At 38.4% G+C, this 14,642-nt stretch overlaps 1 protein-coding gene across 1 annotated transcript in view; it reads left to right on the plus strand.

Moving 5' to 3' along the window:
- APOB (apolipoprotein B) overlaps window positions 1-14,086 on the plus strand; it is a 61,360-nt gene extending 47,274 nt beyond the window's left edge. The window contains exons 26-29 of the mRNA XM_030558431.1: window positions 244-7,827; window positions 8,832-8,946; window positions 9,801-9,987; window positions 12,263-14,086. Coding sequence (XP_030414291.1) covers window positions 244-7,827; window positions 8,832-8,946; window positions 9,801-9,987; window positions 12,263-14,080 — 9,704 coding nt within the window. The 3' untranslated portion in view covers window positions 14,081-14,086. The remainder of the gene's footprint in view (window positions 1-243; window positions 7,828-8,831; window positions 8,947-9,800; window positions 9,988-12,262) is intronic.
- The last annotated feature ends 556 nt before the right edge of the window (window positions 14,087-14,642 follow it).

Here is a 14,642-nt window from a genome sequence, read left to right on the forward strand (position 1 = left end):
CACAATAAGAGTTAATTTAAAGGCTGTTTTTGAAAATTTAGCTGCAGACAGCAAATATCCAATATTATAGAAATGTTTAGTATTTGCTTTACCAAAACAGTGTTGGCTTTTTGAACAAAATAATATGCAATTCTGAAAGTTTAATGGTATCATAAATAGTATATTATTTTGTCTTGGAAATGTAATATATTTATTATACCTTTTATATCTTTTGTTTTCCCCCTTCCCTATCTCCTATTCCAGGTTCTGGAGAAGCATGTTATGATCAGAATACATTCGACTGCACATATGAAAGTTCCCTACATCACAGACTCCTAGATTCAAATTTTAAATATATCAGGACAAACAAATATGAACCTACTCTCACTGTAAAACAGACCATTTCACTGACAGCATCTAGCACTCTGGGCACTCAGCTCTCCTTTTCTACAGATATGGATTTCAGCCAGAAAAATAATTTGAATATCAACAAAGTACAAATGGAAGGGGAGTTGAGAGTTGCTTCAGCCTTTGCTAAAGGAATTTACACTCTCTCAAGCACCTATAACAAAAACAGCCACGACTTAACTGGGAAATCCAATCTGACATTTGACTCATCTTACCTTCACGCTACCAACCAGATAACTGGCAAGCGAACTGATGATGTACTGTCAGTCACTTCAGTCTCTAATATTCAGAGTGGTATCATAACAAACACAGCTTCACTGAAGTATGAAAAGAGCCGACTGAATGTGAAGTCAGAAACAAATGGAAGATACCAAAATCTCGCGGGTCTCAACAAGTTTGAATTAATATTGGCAAAGCAAATGGCTGCAGTTCACTCTGAATACCAAGCAACTTATGAAGAAAACCGGTATTACACCGTCCTTTCAGGTTCCCTTAATTCCCAGGGTCTTGAACTAAATTGTGATGTTGCTGTGAATGGTCAACGAAACCGAGCAGCACATAAGTCTACATTAAGGATTAACCAGGATGGTTTGGCCAGCAGCGCAACCACAAACCTGCAGTTTAATCCACTAATGTTGCAGAAAGAAATGAATGCTAGAATTGATGCTTCTGGAGGCACCTTGGCAGTTACTGCCAAGGGGCGCTATGGTAAACACAATGCACAATTCAGCGTAGATGGAAGAATGGCCCTAACGGAAATAGCACTAGGAAGCGTATATCAGAGCACAATTCTGGGCATGGACAGCAAAAATGTCTTAAACTTTAGAGTTAATAGAGAAGGACTCAAGTTTTCAAATAGCTTGATGGGATCATACAAGGAAATGAATCTTGAGCACGTGAATGAGCTGAACATTCCTGGCTTATCCTTAACATTTACTTCAAAATTAGACAATACCATCAGCTCTGACAAGTCCCACAAGCATTATTTTGAGCTACAGCTGCAGCCCTATTCACTCACAGCTAAATTGAACAATGACTTAAAATACAGTGAAACTGATGTAACCAACAAAGCACAGTTACGACTGGAGCCACTGAAGCTGACGCTGACTGGTAATGTGAGAGGAGCCTACAGAACAGATGAAGTGAAGCATACATATGCCATCACTTATGCTGATCTGGCTGCAAATTTTAAAACAGACACAGCTGCAAAACTTCAAGGCACAGCACTCATCCACAAAATTAACCTGGATGTTGCAGGGCTTGCTTCCTCAATTACTATCAATACAAACTATGATGCAAAATCCCTGCATTTCACCAATGTAGTACGTTCTGCTATGGCCCCATTTACTGTCACTGCTGATGTACACACCACTGGTGATGGGAGACTATTTGCTATGGGGGAACATACTGGACAACTGTACAGCAAATTCCTGTTTAAAGCAGAGCCCCTAGCTTTAACGTTCTCCCATGATTACAAAGGATCTACCAGTCACAGCCTAACTACTGGAAAAAAATACACTACATTACTTGATAACAAAATCCATATGCTTTTCACTCCATCAGAGCAGTCAAGTGCCTGGAAATTGAAGAGTCAAGTGAACAATAATGTATACACGCAGGACCTCGGTGCTTACAATGATGCAGAAAAAACTGGTGTGGAACTTAGCGGACAAGCTTTAGCAGACCTCACTATAATGGACTCACCAATTCAAGTACCATTAATGTCTGAACCAATTAATTTAATTGATGTTCTAGGTTTGAGGGATGCCATGGAACAGCCTCAAGAATTCAGCATCTCTGGTTCTGTGAAATATGATAAGAACAAGGATGAGCATGTTGTCAACCTGCCATTCCTAGAATACCTGCCTGCTTACTTTGAACAAATCAGGGGTGTGATTCTATCCACACTGCAGTCTATACAAAGGTACTTTAAAAGCATAAATATAGATCAATATGTGAGGAAGTACAGGACAACTATGGATAAGCTCCCACGGCAGGTGAATGACTACATGAACAAATTAGATTTCAAAAGCAAGGTTAACAGCATGAAAGAGAAATTGGTTGCTTTCACAAAGGACTATAGAATAACAACTGATGACATCCAAAATGCACTGGAAAATGCCAGAATCAGTTTGCAGGAAGCACTGTCTCAGCTGCAGATTTACCTGATACAACTTGAGCAACATATCAGAGATAATTATGATCAGTATGACATTAGAATAGTTATTGAAAAACTGATTGACCAAATAGTTGAAAAAATGAAAGTTCTGGATCAACAGTATAAAATCAGTGCAATGATGATTAACACTATTCAAGACTTACAGTCCATTATTGCTCAGTATGACCCAAGCAAAATAGAAAGCAGTGCCAAAGCCTGGATTCAAAATATGGATGCTGAATACAAAATCTTAGCTCAGGTACAAGGAAAACTAGAAGAGCTCAAGAGTCAGATTCACAATATTGATGCCAAACATATTGCAGAAAATTTGAAACAACAGGTACAGGCTGTTGACATTAAAAAGCTTCTAGAAAAAATCAGGAGTTCATTACCAGTTCAAAAAATGAATGAAATTATTGAACAAATTAAAGATATTCTTTTCAATTTGATGGAGGATTATGAAGTTGCTGAGAAGATCAGTGCTTTCCGAGGCAAAATGCATGACATGATCATGAAGTATGAGATTGACAAGCAGGCTCAGTTTCTAATGGACAGGATGATACAATTGTCTGACCAATATAAAGTGAAAGAAATTGTCCAAAAGCTAACCATTTCCCTGAAAAAAATTGACATAAGATCATTCTTTGATAAAATTGTTAGTGTTATTGATGATGCTGTCAAGCAAGTGCAAGCATTTGATTATCAAAAATTGATGGATGAAGTCAACAAATTCCTTGACATGGTCATAAAACAGCTAAAGAATTTTGATTATAACCAGTTTGTAGATCAAACAAACAACAAAATCCGGGAAATTACCCAGAAAATCAATGATGAAATCAGAACCCTAGAACTCTCACAGAAAGCAGAAGCATTAAAACAGTATATGAAGGATGTCAATGCTGCAGTTTCAAAATTCATGGAACAATTAAAAGACACCAAGCTTACAGCAGTCATTGATTGGTTCAGGGACCTCCTAAGCTCAACAGTATTTGCTGATCTGAAAGTCAAGCTAAATGAAAACCTGGAAGATCTACGAGACAGGATTTATCAAATGGACATTCCAAAAGAATGCCAGAGATATCTTCAGAAGGCAAGCCAGTTCTACAATACCATTGTCACATATATTTCAGACCAATGGGACATTGCTTCTAAGAAGATTGCTCTTTTAGCTGAGCAGTATGATGTAAAAAAATGGGCGGAAAAAGTGAATGTGTTGGTTGAAACAGGTTTCAATGTTCCTGAAATCAGAACTGGCCTAGTCAACATACCTGCCTTTCAAGTCAGTCTCCGAGCTCTCCGGGAAGCGACTTTTCAAACACCAGATTTCGTAGTTCCATTAACTGACCTGCATATCCCTTCTTATCAAATCCACATAAAAAAACTTAAAGACATACAAATTCCAGTCAGGTTTACTACCCCAGAATTTACTATTCTAAATACCTATAAGGTTCCTTCTTATACAATTGACCTGAATGAAATCAAACTCAAGATAGTGAAAACAATAGACCAAATGATGTCCAGTGAATTTCAATTGCCAGTACCTGACATGTATTTTAGAGAACTAAAGATGAAAGATATGCTTTTTTCTGACATTTCTTTCCCAGAAATTCATATACCTGAGCCACAAATACCTGAATTCTTGATCCCTAAACTAAATCTAAATGAGTTCCAGATTCCTAACATTCAGATACCAGAGTACCACCTGCCACGTATTCCACACACAGTCACTGTCCCTACATTCGGCAAACTGTCTGGTGCTTTCAGAATAGCTTCTCCAGTCTTCACACTGTCCACTTTTGCTGGCATTCAGAACACTACAGCTTCTGTAAACAGCCCAGAATTTGTAGCCACTGTTTCAGCTCAAGCAACATCCAGATTAGATTTCCTTGCTTTCACTGTGAACGCGGACGCACGCCTCTCAGCCCCTGAGATGCAGCAACTGATCCTTAAAGAAACCATGAAAGTCACCCATACACTCCTTAAAGTTGATCACAACAGTGAAGTGATATTTTTGGGGACTTCTGTACAGGGGAAAGCTGAAACTACTACAAGCTTACGTACTACAAAGAATTTGATGGAAGTACACAACAACTTACTAGTCAAGCTAGAGAGGAAAATTTTGATGCAGAGCAGGACAACATATTCGCACAGACTGAACAACCCACAAGCTGACCTCTCCAGCCAGGCTGATCTGATGAATGACATGCTAACAGAGTTAGAAGCAGGACACATATCATTTTCTTCCAATGGTAAAGGAAACTGGAAATGGGCTTCTCCTGATTTCTCCGATGAAGGCACCCATGACTCCCGTGTCACTTTTAAGATGGAGGGGCCCATTATTGCATTTACTGCTGAAAACAGGATAAATGATAAATACTTGAAAATCAACCAGAATGTGAATTATGAATGTGGTCTCCTAAACTATGCAACACTTCAGCTTCAGTCTGAAGTTGAGTCGCAACATGTGGGTCATAGCACTTTAAGTGTACAAGGCACAGGGCAGCTTGCAACAATGAAAGTCGAAATAAAAGGAAATCATGTGGCTAAGCTCAATGGGAGAGTTGCTGGAACCATAAATAATAATGTTGCCTTTTTGGTGAAGCCCTTTGAAGTTAGCATATCGACAAACAATGATGGGAATGTTAAAGTTAGTTTTCCATTGAAGCTGACTGGCAAAATTGAATTTCTGAATAACTATGGTTTGGCACTCAATTCCTCTGCTCAGCAAGTCCATTGGCAAGCTAGTGGCAGGTTCAATCAGTACAAATATTCCCACAGCATGTCTGCTGGGAACACTGAAGACAAGATTGAAGCTCATGTGGAAATGAATGGTGAAGCCAACCTGGACTTCCTAAACATTCCTCTATCAATTCCTGAATTTCACATTCCTTATGTTGGAATCAAAACTTCTCAGATGATGAGAGGGTATTCACTGTGGGAACAGACAGGCCTGAAGGATTTATTGAAGACTACAAAGCAATCCTTTGATTTAAATCTGAATGCCCAATATAAGAAGAACAAAGACATGCACTCACTCCCACTTCCCTTAAAAGCAGTGCATGAAGCAATTAATCAGTACATCATCTTCTTCAACAGACATTTTGAGAAAGGAAGGGACAATGCATTAGATTTTCTCACCAGTTCATACAACACAGCCAAGATACAGTTTGACAAATATAAAGTAGAAACTTCATTCAACAAACTACCACGGACTTTCAGGATTCCTGGATATACCATTCCCATTGTGAACATTGAGGTGTCTCCCTTTACAGCAGAGCTGCCAGCATTTGGTTATGTGATCCCCAAAGAAATAAGCACAACAGGCTTCACCATTCCACTTATTGGGTTTTCAGTGCCGTCTTACACATTAGTCCTACCGTCGCTGGAGATGCCGGTCCTTCATGTTCCCAAAGATATGCGCACACTTAAGCTTCCTAAATTCACAGTGCACAGCTCTTCAAACCATATCTTGATTCCTGCTTTGGGAAACATTACCTATGACTTTTCATTTAAATCCAGTGTGATTACCTTGAATACAAATGTTGGGCTTTTCAACCAGTCTGATATTGTTGCTCGCTTCAGTTCCTCATCTTCTTCTGTCATTGATGCACTGCAGTTTAATTTAGATGCTACAACAAGCCTGACAAGGAAAAGAGGTTTGAAACTGGCCACAGCATTGTCCCTGAGTAATAATAAATTTATGGAAGGAAAGCATGACAGCACTGTTAGTCTCACAAAGAGGAATATGGAAGCTTCAGTGACAACAAATGCAAAGATCAACATTCCAGTTTTTAAAATGAATTTCAAGCAAGAGCTTACAGGAAACACTAAGTCCAAGCCTACTGTTTCCTCAGCCATTAATTTAAATTATGATTTTGATACTCTTAGATATGGTGCCAGTGCTAAAGGTGCAGTTGATCACAAACTTACTCTGGAAAGTCTTACATCTTACATTTCTGTAGAGACAGCAACAAAAGGAAACATCAATGGAATGTTATACACCTTAAATCCATTTTCTGGGATGCTAATGCATGAGGCAAATACCTACCTGAACTCTAATGGAGCTCGCTCCTCAGTCAAGCTGGAGGCTAACTCTAAAGCAGATGGAATCTGGAATGTGGAAATGACAGAAAAAGTTGCTGTTGAAGCATCTACACATCGTGTTTATGCAGTCTGGGAGCACAATGGGGAAAACTATGCACAATGTACCCCTCTTCTGAGAACTAAAGGGACTCAGAGCTGCAGAGTAACTTTAGAACTGGTTCCTTGGAGTATGTCAGCTTCTCTTCAGCTACAAGCTACTCAACCAAATTCCTTCCTGGACATAGCTTCAGTTAATCAGGAAGTTTTAATGAACATCAACACTGAAAACCAGAAACTTGGCTGGAAGGGTGAAGGCCAAATTCAGTCATTATCTCTCAGTCATGATATGCAGTTAGCAAATGAAAAATCAAAGGCACAATTTGACATTTCTGGGTCTTTGGAAGGACATGTCAATTTCCTCAGGAACATTGTGTTTCCAGTTTATGAAAAGAGTTTATGGGATATCTTGAAACTGGACCTCACTACCAGTGCTGACACAAAGCAGTATTTAAATACTTCTGCATCCATAGTTTATACAAAAAGTGAAGATGGTTACTTTTTACCTATATATGTGAACAGACTGGCTGACGGCTTCACAATCAGTGTTCCTGAGATGCATCTAAAATCTCCAGATCCAGTTCTCACAACTCCAGAATTTCAAGTTCCTTTCACAACCCTGCAAGTTCCATCATATACCATTGACTTGCGCAATATAAAAGTTCCACACAAGCTAAGCATAATGCCTTTTGACATCAATTTACCCTCTCTGCCAAGAATGAGATTCCCCAAAGTAGATGTAGGAAACAAGTACATTACACTGGAAGAATATAAAATTCCATACTTTGAGGTGACAGTACCTCAGTACCAAATAACTCTATCTCAGTTCACACTTCCAAAAAGCATTTCCCTTGGTAATATGTATGTGGATCTGAGTGAAGTGGCTAGTAAGATTGCAGACTTTGACTTGCCAACAGTTACAATTCCTGAGCAGAAAATAGAGATCCCACCTCTCAAAATATCCTTGCCTGCTGGAATTTATTTCCCTGCATTCGGTTCTTTGACTGGATCTTTCAGAGTTGCTTCACCATTGTATAATGTCACCTGGAAAACAGACGTAAAAAACAACAAGGACTCTTTTACATATTCCATTGATTCTACCTCCAGTTCAACACTACAGTTCCTGGAATATGACCTGGAAGGTAAGATGAACTTTAGAATTTCATACTCCAAAATTTGGGTTGAAAATGTTAACATTATTTTTTCTCAACAATTATTTTGTGTTTTGAAGTGCAGTTGTACTGTGAAAGAGGAATGTAAAAGAGGATCCCTTTTCCTCCTCTGTGTTCATTTTAGTGACAAAATAACTTTATTTCTTCTCACTCCTGTTAGCCCTGCATAGCCAGTATAGCTAAAAGAAAGAGAGAGTTTCTATTTCTTCTTGCATATCATCAACCCGTTTATTTTTAGTAAGTATCAATTAAAGGCTCAATCTTTTACTCTTGTAAAAATCAACCGAAAGCTCAGAGAGTTGCACAGATTAACTAGGGGAATAATTTCTTCTGTAGCAATTTTTTCATTGACTTGAATGGGATCTGGATTAGTTAGGCTCTATCACTGGTGGTAATAGAGAATCCAGCTTGACTGATCTCAGGATCAGTTTGTAAGGCTGTCAGTTAAAAAAATATCCATCTTTTTGCTTGGAAACTGAGAACATCTGATTTAAAAATTATTGAAACACACACTCAGAATACCACAAAAACATTTTTAGAGCCACTTTTATAAGCACCACCAAACTTCAAAGTTATAGTAAAAACAAGAGGTAAATGTAAAATGACATGCTGTAGAAGAGAAAGCTCCATTTATATTCTGCATCAAGGGCAAAAAGCAAAGCAAAAGGGCCTTTTATATCCAAATGACAATAAAAGACATGAAGAAGGAACTGTAAAATTCCCAATTTTTATTTCCCTATTTTCCCTACTTTTCTAGCTACAGTACATTTCTTGCATTTTAAAATGTCTGGGACAAAACAGATATATGCATGCCCTTTTGTATTTTGCAGTTGTGGGCATCTGACTTCTTACCACACAGTGGTGTGTGACTATGGACTCACAGTGATGTATCCAGCTGAAATACAGGATACCATGTGATCTGTTTTCTGCAGTGATTCCAGAAATTCACACAATGCAAAATCTTTCTTTTGCAGCTGTATCAACCAGCAGAAATGAAGGTGATGTGTCTGTGGGAAAGATAACAGCCAGCTTTTCACATCGTGACATGAGTGTGGACTATAAGGAACATCTAACTATGCAAGGATTTAGGTAAAGAGTTGCTTAGGTGACATGGTTCATAATAGACAAAATGACAAGAAACAGACTATGGCTTAGAAACCTAACTCCTACAAAGCGCTTCGTGGTAATTATAAAGAATAAATGTGCTCCCTTTGCTCCCTGGGCTACCCCTCACCACTCCACTCCCAATAGATAACCGGGAAGCTGGAAAGCACTCTTCTCGAATACGACTGTTCTGAAGAGCCTGCCATTTCACATAACTGGTGAGATGTAACTAAGGTTTTCATATAATCGAAGATCCTGATTTTCAACAAAGCCTCCACCGAGGCTCTCTTTCTGCAAGCACATGTCATTGGAAGTCTAATTTTCACCTGCAATTATTTATGCTCAGATTTACAGTGACTTGGATGTCCAACTACCTGATTTCATCTGCATATCAGGGGCTTAGTAACAGTGACTGCAAGCAACAATAACTGTGTGGGCACAAAATTTCTGTCTACATGTATTTGTGCCTGCAGTACACAGATGGAAAAAGAAGGAGGCTCGTTTGTAAAAATCTGACTGTAAGAATCAGCTAACAACATTCAGGGCCTATTTTGCAGTCCTAATTCAACCAAAACTCCTAACCAACCTCAGTATGGAGTTTTGCCTGAGAAAATAGTATAGTATATTACCCTGCATTTGCATATGTGTTAGTCAGAGTCCCAAGATAAAATGTGGATAGTAAAACTCTTAGTTTTCTTTTGCTTGCTTTGGCTTTCTTTATACTTTTATTAATCACTAGAGATACTGTAAGAAATCATACTGCAATATGTATTTCTTTAGGAGCTGCCCTGTGGCTTAGCATTCATTTGTTTCTTAAACTCTGTTCTTGGTTATATCAGAGTCTTGGCTCACACTGCATTACTAAAGATCACCAGCCCAACCTTTACTGATGTTCAGATGCGTTATTGGGGAGATAGGCACAGGATCTCCTCATCGGTATCTTCACCTTCTGCGGGCACCCTGGGCTTTCGTGTTGAGATGGACACAGATATTCTCCGGGGGAAAATTTACTACCAAACTCAACAGGTAAGCAAGGCTTGAAATGAAGCAAAAAGACACCATGGGGCTTGGATTTTTACCTTTTAAAGTGACTGTAATGCTTACTAAACGGGCTAGAGTGACAGTTTTGAAAACTGACTTCTGTCCAAGGAAAGCATATTAATCCTGCAATGTGAGCTTCTTTTACGCCATCCAATCTCATCAATATGACTTAATCCCAGTCTGGAAGTAATATCTCTGTAAACACTTTTAGAGGTAAGAAAATAGTTCAAGCTCCCTACCTATTTAGTCTTGGCAGAGCTTTGAGATCAAAAATATGCATCCATTAGGAAGTGAACAAAGGGCATCAAACTAATTGCATATAAACCACTGTACAGCCATCAGATTACAGTAGAAGCCCTATTTTATGAACTAATTGAGGACTGAGCAATTACAGTAGGTATGGTGCAAAAGTTGCTCTATGATGCACTGCACTACTTTCTCTTTGCCCTTCAAATCACTGCAACACAATTTAAATGCATTGAAGGCACGGGAATGTGAAGGGATGTTGATTTGTTCTTCATGACATCTCTTGTTATGTATCAGAGCAATAGCCGGGTGAGACTGTATCCACAAAAACAACAAGGAGTCCAGTGGCACCGTAAAGCCTAACAGATTTGTTTGAGCATAAGCTTTCGTGGGAAAAAAAAAAACACCTCTGGCACCTTAAAGGCTAAGAGATTTATTTGGGCATAAGCTTTTGTGGGTGAAAAACTCCACTTCTTCAGTTTTTCACCCACAAAAGCTTGTGTCCAAATAAATCTCTTAGTCTTTAAGGTGCCACCGGGCTCCTCATTATCTCTTGTTATGTGATTTTTCTTCTGTTGGGGAAAATGGATTGTATAACTGGTCATATGTAAGATAAAAATTGACGTTCTACTGTACTTGTACTTACTGTAGAAATGGCCCAAACTAGAACCAGCAACCTTGAAGTGATGGTAATGAGATACTGAGCCTAAGTTCTAGGTCCCTGTCAAGGGTTTTGTGTGGAATCATTAACACATCTCAGGTATATTGTGAGGCACAGAGCTAAAAGCCACTTATTGGGTTTGGCAACAAAAAATTCCATTCCTGAGAATCTACCACAATAACTTCAGAATTAAAAGACTTAATATTCCAAGATAGCGATACGTTAATTTAGGTATCACATAAAATTAAGAATTTAAATTGTGTAACATTGAAATCAGGGAAATGTATTTACTTTCTTAGGGTCTGATTTAACAACCCTTAATCATACTGAGTATCACAGAATCATAGAATATTAGGGTTGGAAGAGACCTCAGGAGGTCATCTAGTCCAATCCCTTGCTCAAAGCAGACTAACACCAACTAAATCATCCCAGCCACAGCTTTCCCAAAATGGACCTTAAAAATCTCTAAGGATGGAGGTTCCACCACCTCCCTAGGTAACCCATTCCAGTGCTTCACCACCCTCCTAGTGAAATACTGTTTCCTAATATCCAACCTACACCTCCCACACTGCAACTTGAGACCATTGCTCCTTGTTCTGTCATCTGCCACCACTGAGAACAGCCTAGCTCTATCTTCTTTGGAACCCCACTTCAGGTAGTTGAAAGCAGCTATCAAATCCTCCCTCACTCTTCTCTTCTGCAGATTAAATAACCCCAGTTCCCTCAGCCTCTCCTCATAAGTTATGTGCCCCAGCCTCCTAATCATTTTCATTGCCCTTGTTGGACTCTCTTCAATTTGTCCTCATCCTTTCTGTAGTGGGGGGACCAAAACTAGAGTAACATTTATGCTAGTAGTCTTGTTGATTTAAAGCATTGGAGGATTGCATACTTCTAATGCTTTTGTATTAAGATAGTGGATCTCTTTCAATTCATCATATAAAATACTTAAATAGAATCTTAACAATAGTATGACGAGAGCTTAGTGAATGAGCAGAACTGATACCTTTCCAAGTAATTCTTGCATCTTGCTTTGATACAATTAACAGGTAATACAAAGGAATCAGAAAGATGTTATAAAAAATAACGAGACCAAATTCTTCCCTGATTTACTTTCTTATTCCACTATTTTTAGGAGTAAGGACAGAATTTGATCCAATACAGCAATTAAAAATATGCAGACACATGATAGACAAAACCAAGTTTATATTAAAATTGAATGCAAGAGAAGAAAATACCAATCTAAAATCCCTCTATAATTTAGGGTCATGTTTTTAGAACAGAAGTAGCATGTAATCATATTTGAATTGTTTGAATCGGAATCTGTTTGTTCACTTATCCTTTTTGGATTTTCAGTCTGCCTCTCAGAAAGAAATTGACTTATTAAAAAGTGAGATATCATTCAAGAAGCCTGAGCTGATTCAGATCAAAACTAACTGGAACGATGCTGCTGCTACAGACATGCTGAGTGGTCTAAAAGAAAAGATACCTACAATGATGGAGGCGCTCTATGACAGTATTAACAAGTACCACCGCGAGCATACAGGGATGGAAATCAGTGCAGCCACCCTAAAGCTGAAGAACATCATGCAAAACAAGGCTGACAAAGCATACCATTTAGCCACAAGAAAAATAGCTGAAATGGATCTTGACCTCCGCACAGCTGCCTACGATGCCACGGGGAAATACCAAGAGATGACAGCCAAAGCTAAACAGTTATATCAAGGAGCATCAGATCAAGCAGGCCAGATTGACTACCAGCAAATAAGAACAAAGATTTTTGATGCTACAATGGATGTAATAAGGGAATACCACAAGAGGGTAAAGCACCTGATTGACTCAACCATCGAATTCCTGAAGATCACAAAATTCCGGGTCCCTGGACTGGCTGAGAAGTATACTGGTGAAGAACTCTATGTAATGGCTACAGAGGAGGCAGCAAAAGCTACTGATCTATGCATTTCAAAAATGCAGGAGTATTTTGACATTTTGATTGCATTTGTCAATGAGATGGAAGTTAAAGTTCCTGCTTCTGACAGAATTCTCAAAGGCAGTGAAGTGCTTGATCAAATTAAAGAAATGCTAAAACATTTGCAAAACAAAGCCAGACAGATATTTGCTACTCTTCATGAGGCTGACTTTGCAGAAAAGCTTAGGCAACTGAAACAATTAGTGCAGCAAGTTTTCCAAAATGTAGAAGAAATTATTAGAAACTTACAATCGAAAAATTTTGAAGAGATTAAAGTTCAAGCACAACAGATGTACAGTGATGCTGTCAACTCAGACTATGCAGAAAAATTGAGATCCTCAACAGAGAATATTAAAACACACCTTTCTCAGTTAAAAGACTTTAGCCAGAAGACATTTCAAGAGATTTCAGAGAAATTACATCAGATTCTTCTATATGTAAAAGCACTGCGGGAGGAATATTTTGATCCAAGTTTAGTTGGGTGGTCAGTCAAATACTATGAAGTAGAAGACAAGGTGCTAGATTGGTTAAAGAGCCTATTAGATGCTCTAGTGGACTGGCATGCCAAATACATTGGAGATACTGCTGACTTGGTTTCACGTCTGACTGATCAAATACGAGAATTTGTGGAAAACCATGGCCAGAGGTATTATGATCTGGTTACTGATGCTGATGGAAAAGGAAGACAGAAAGCAATTGAGCTCTCTTCTGCTGCGCAGGAAAAGATCCGATATTGGTCTGAAACTGCCAAAAAGAGTTCTGCTGAATATAACAAACTAGTCAAAGTGAAAATACAGGATGCCTATAACCAACTCAGCCAAGCCTATGAAAGGCTAATCAGTGCAACACAAAAATTAATTGATCTGACTATAGAAAAGTACTCTACATTCCTCCAGTACATCATGGAGTTGCTCCATCATCTTGAGAAAATGACAACTGATAGCATAAGGCCATACATAGCTGTTCGTCAAGGAGAGCTTAGAATAGATGTGCCTACACCATTTGACTGGCAATCAATGCCCCAATTATATGAGGAGGCACTCAGAAAAAAATTGGAAATAACACGCATGTTGATTCAGAAGGGCATGGACCAAGACTCCAAGACATGGATAGAATTGCAAACATTTATTGACCAGCAGCTTGCTGATGAGCAACTGAATATTCAGCAGATTATTGAAAATATACAGCAGCGCATAAGAACCTGAATGGACATGTAGAAGAGCTAAAATCACAAATTTGTTTCACACTGTATTTAAAAGATGACAGCAATCAACATATTGGAACTTCGGGAAGATACTGTCTGAGTTTGTACTTGTAAATGAAACTGAATAATCTACAGCGGGTTATTTTAATGTGCTTCAAAAGCCAATAAATGAATTCTTTATTACACTGTTGTGTTATTCATTATAACCAGTTTTACTTGGGCCATGAGCCTGATCCATTAGGAACAATGGAAGTCTTTACATTGACTTCACTGTGTGTTGGACCAAGTAAATAATGTACAGGAAATTTTGTAAATAGTCTCAAAAGCTAGGGTTTCAGATAAAGGTCAGATTTGTGATCTTGTTAAAGAACAACTTGGAAATACAAATGCAATTATTTCAAAGAATAGAAATTAACCACAAAAATACTCTCATAGTTATCTCTGGGAGAAAAAGAAAAGGAGATGAATACATGCACTGTGAACAAACCAAAGAAGAAAGTAAATAAATTCTGGGAATAAAATCAAGAAGGAAAAATTCCTCCCATTGTAAAAAAAAATCAGAT

The sequence above is a fragment of the Gopherus evgoodei genome, chromosome 3 (genome assembly GCF_007399415.2).
Source record: "Gopherus evgoodei ecotype Sinaloan lineage chromosome 3, rGopEvg1_v1.p, whole genome shotgun sequence".
Taxonomy (NCBI): Eukaryota; Metazoa; Chordata; order Testudines; family Testudinidae; genus Gopherus; species Gopherus evgoodei.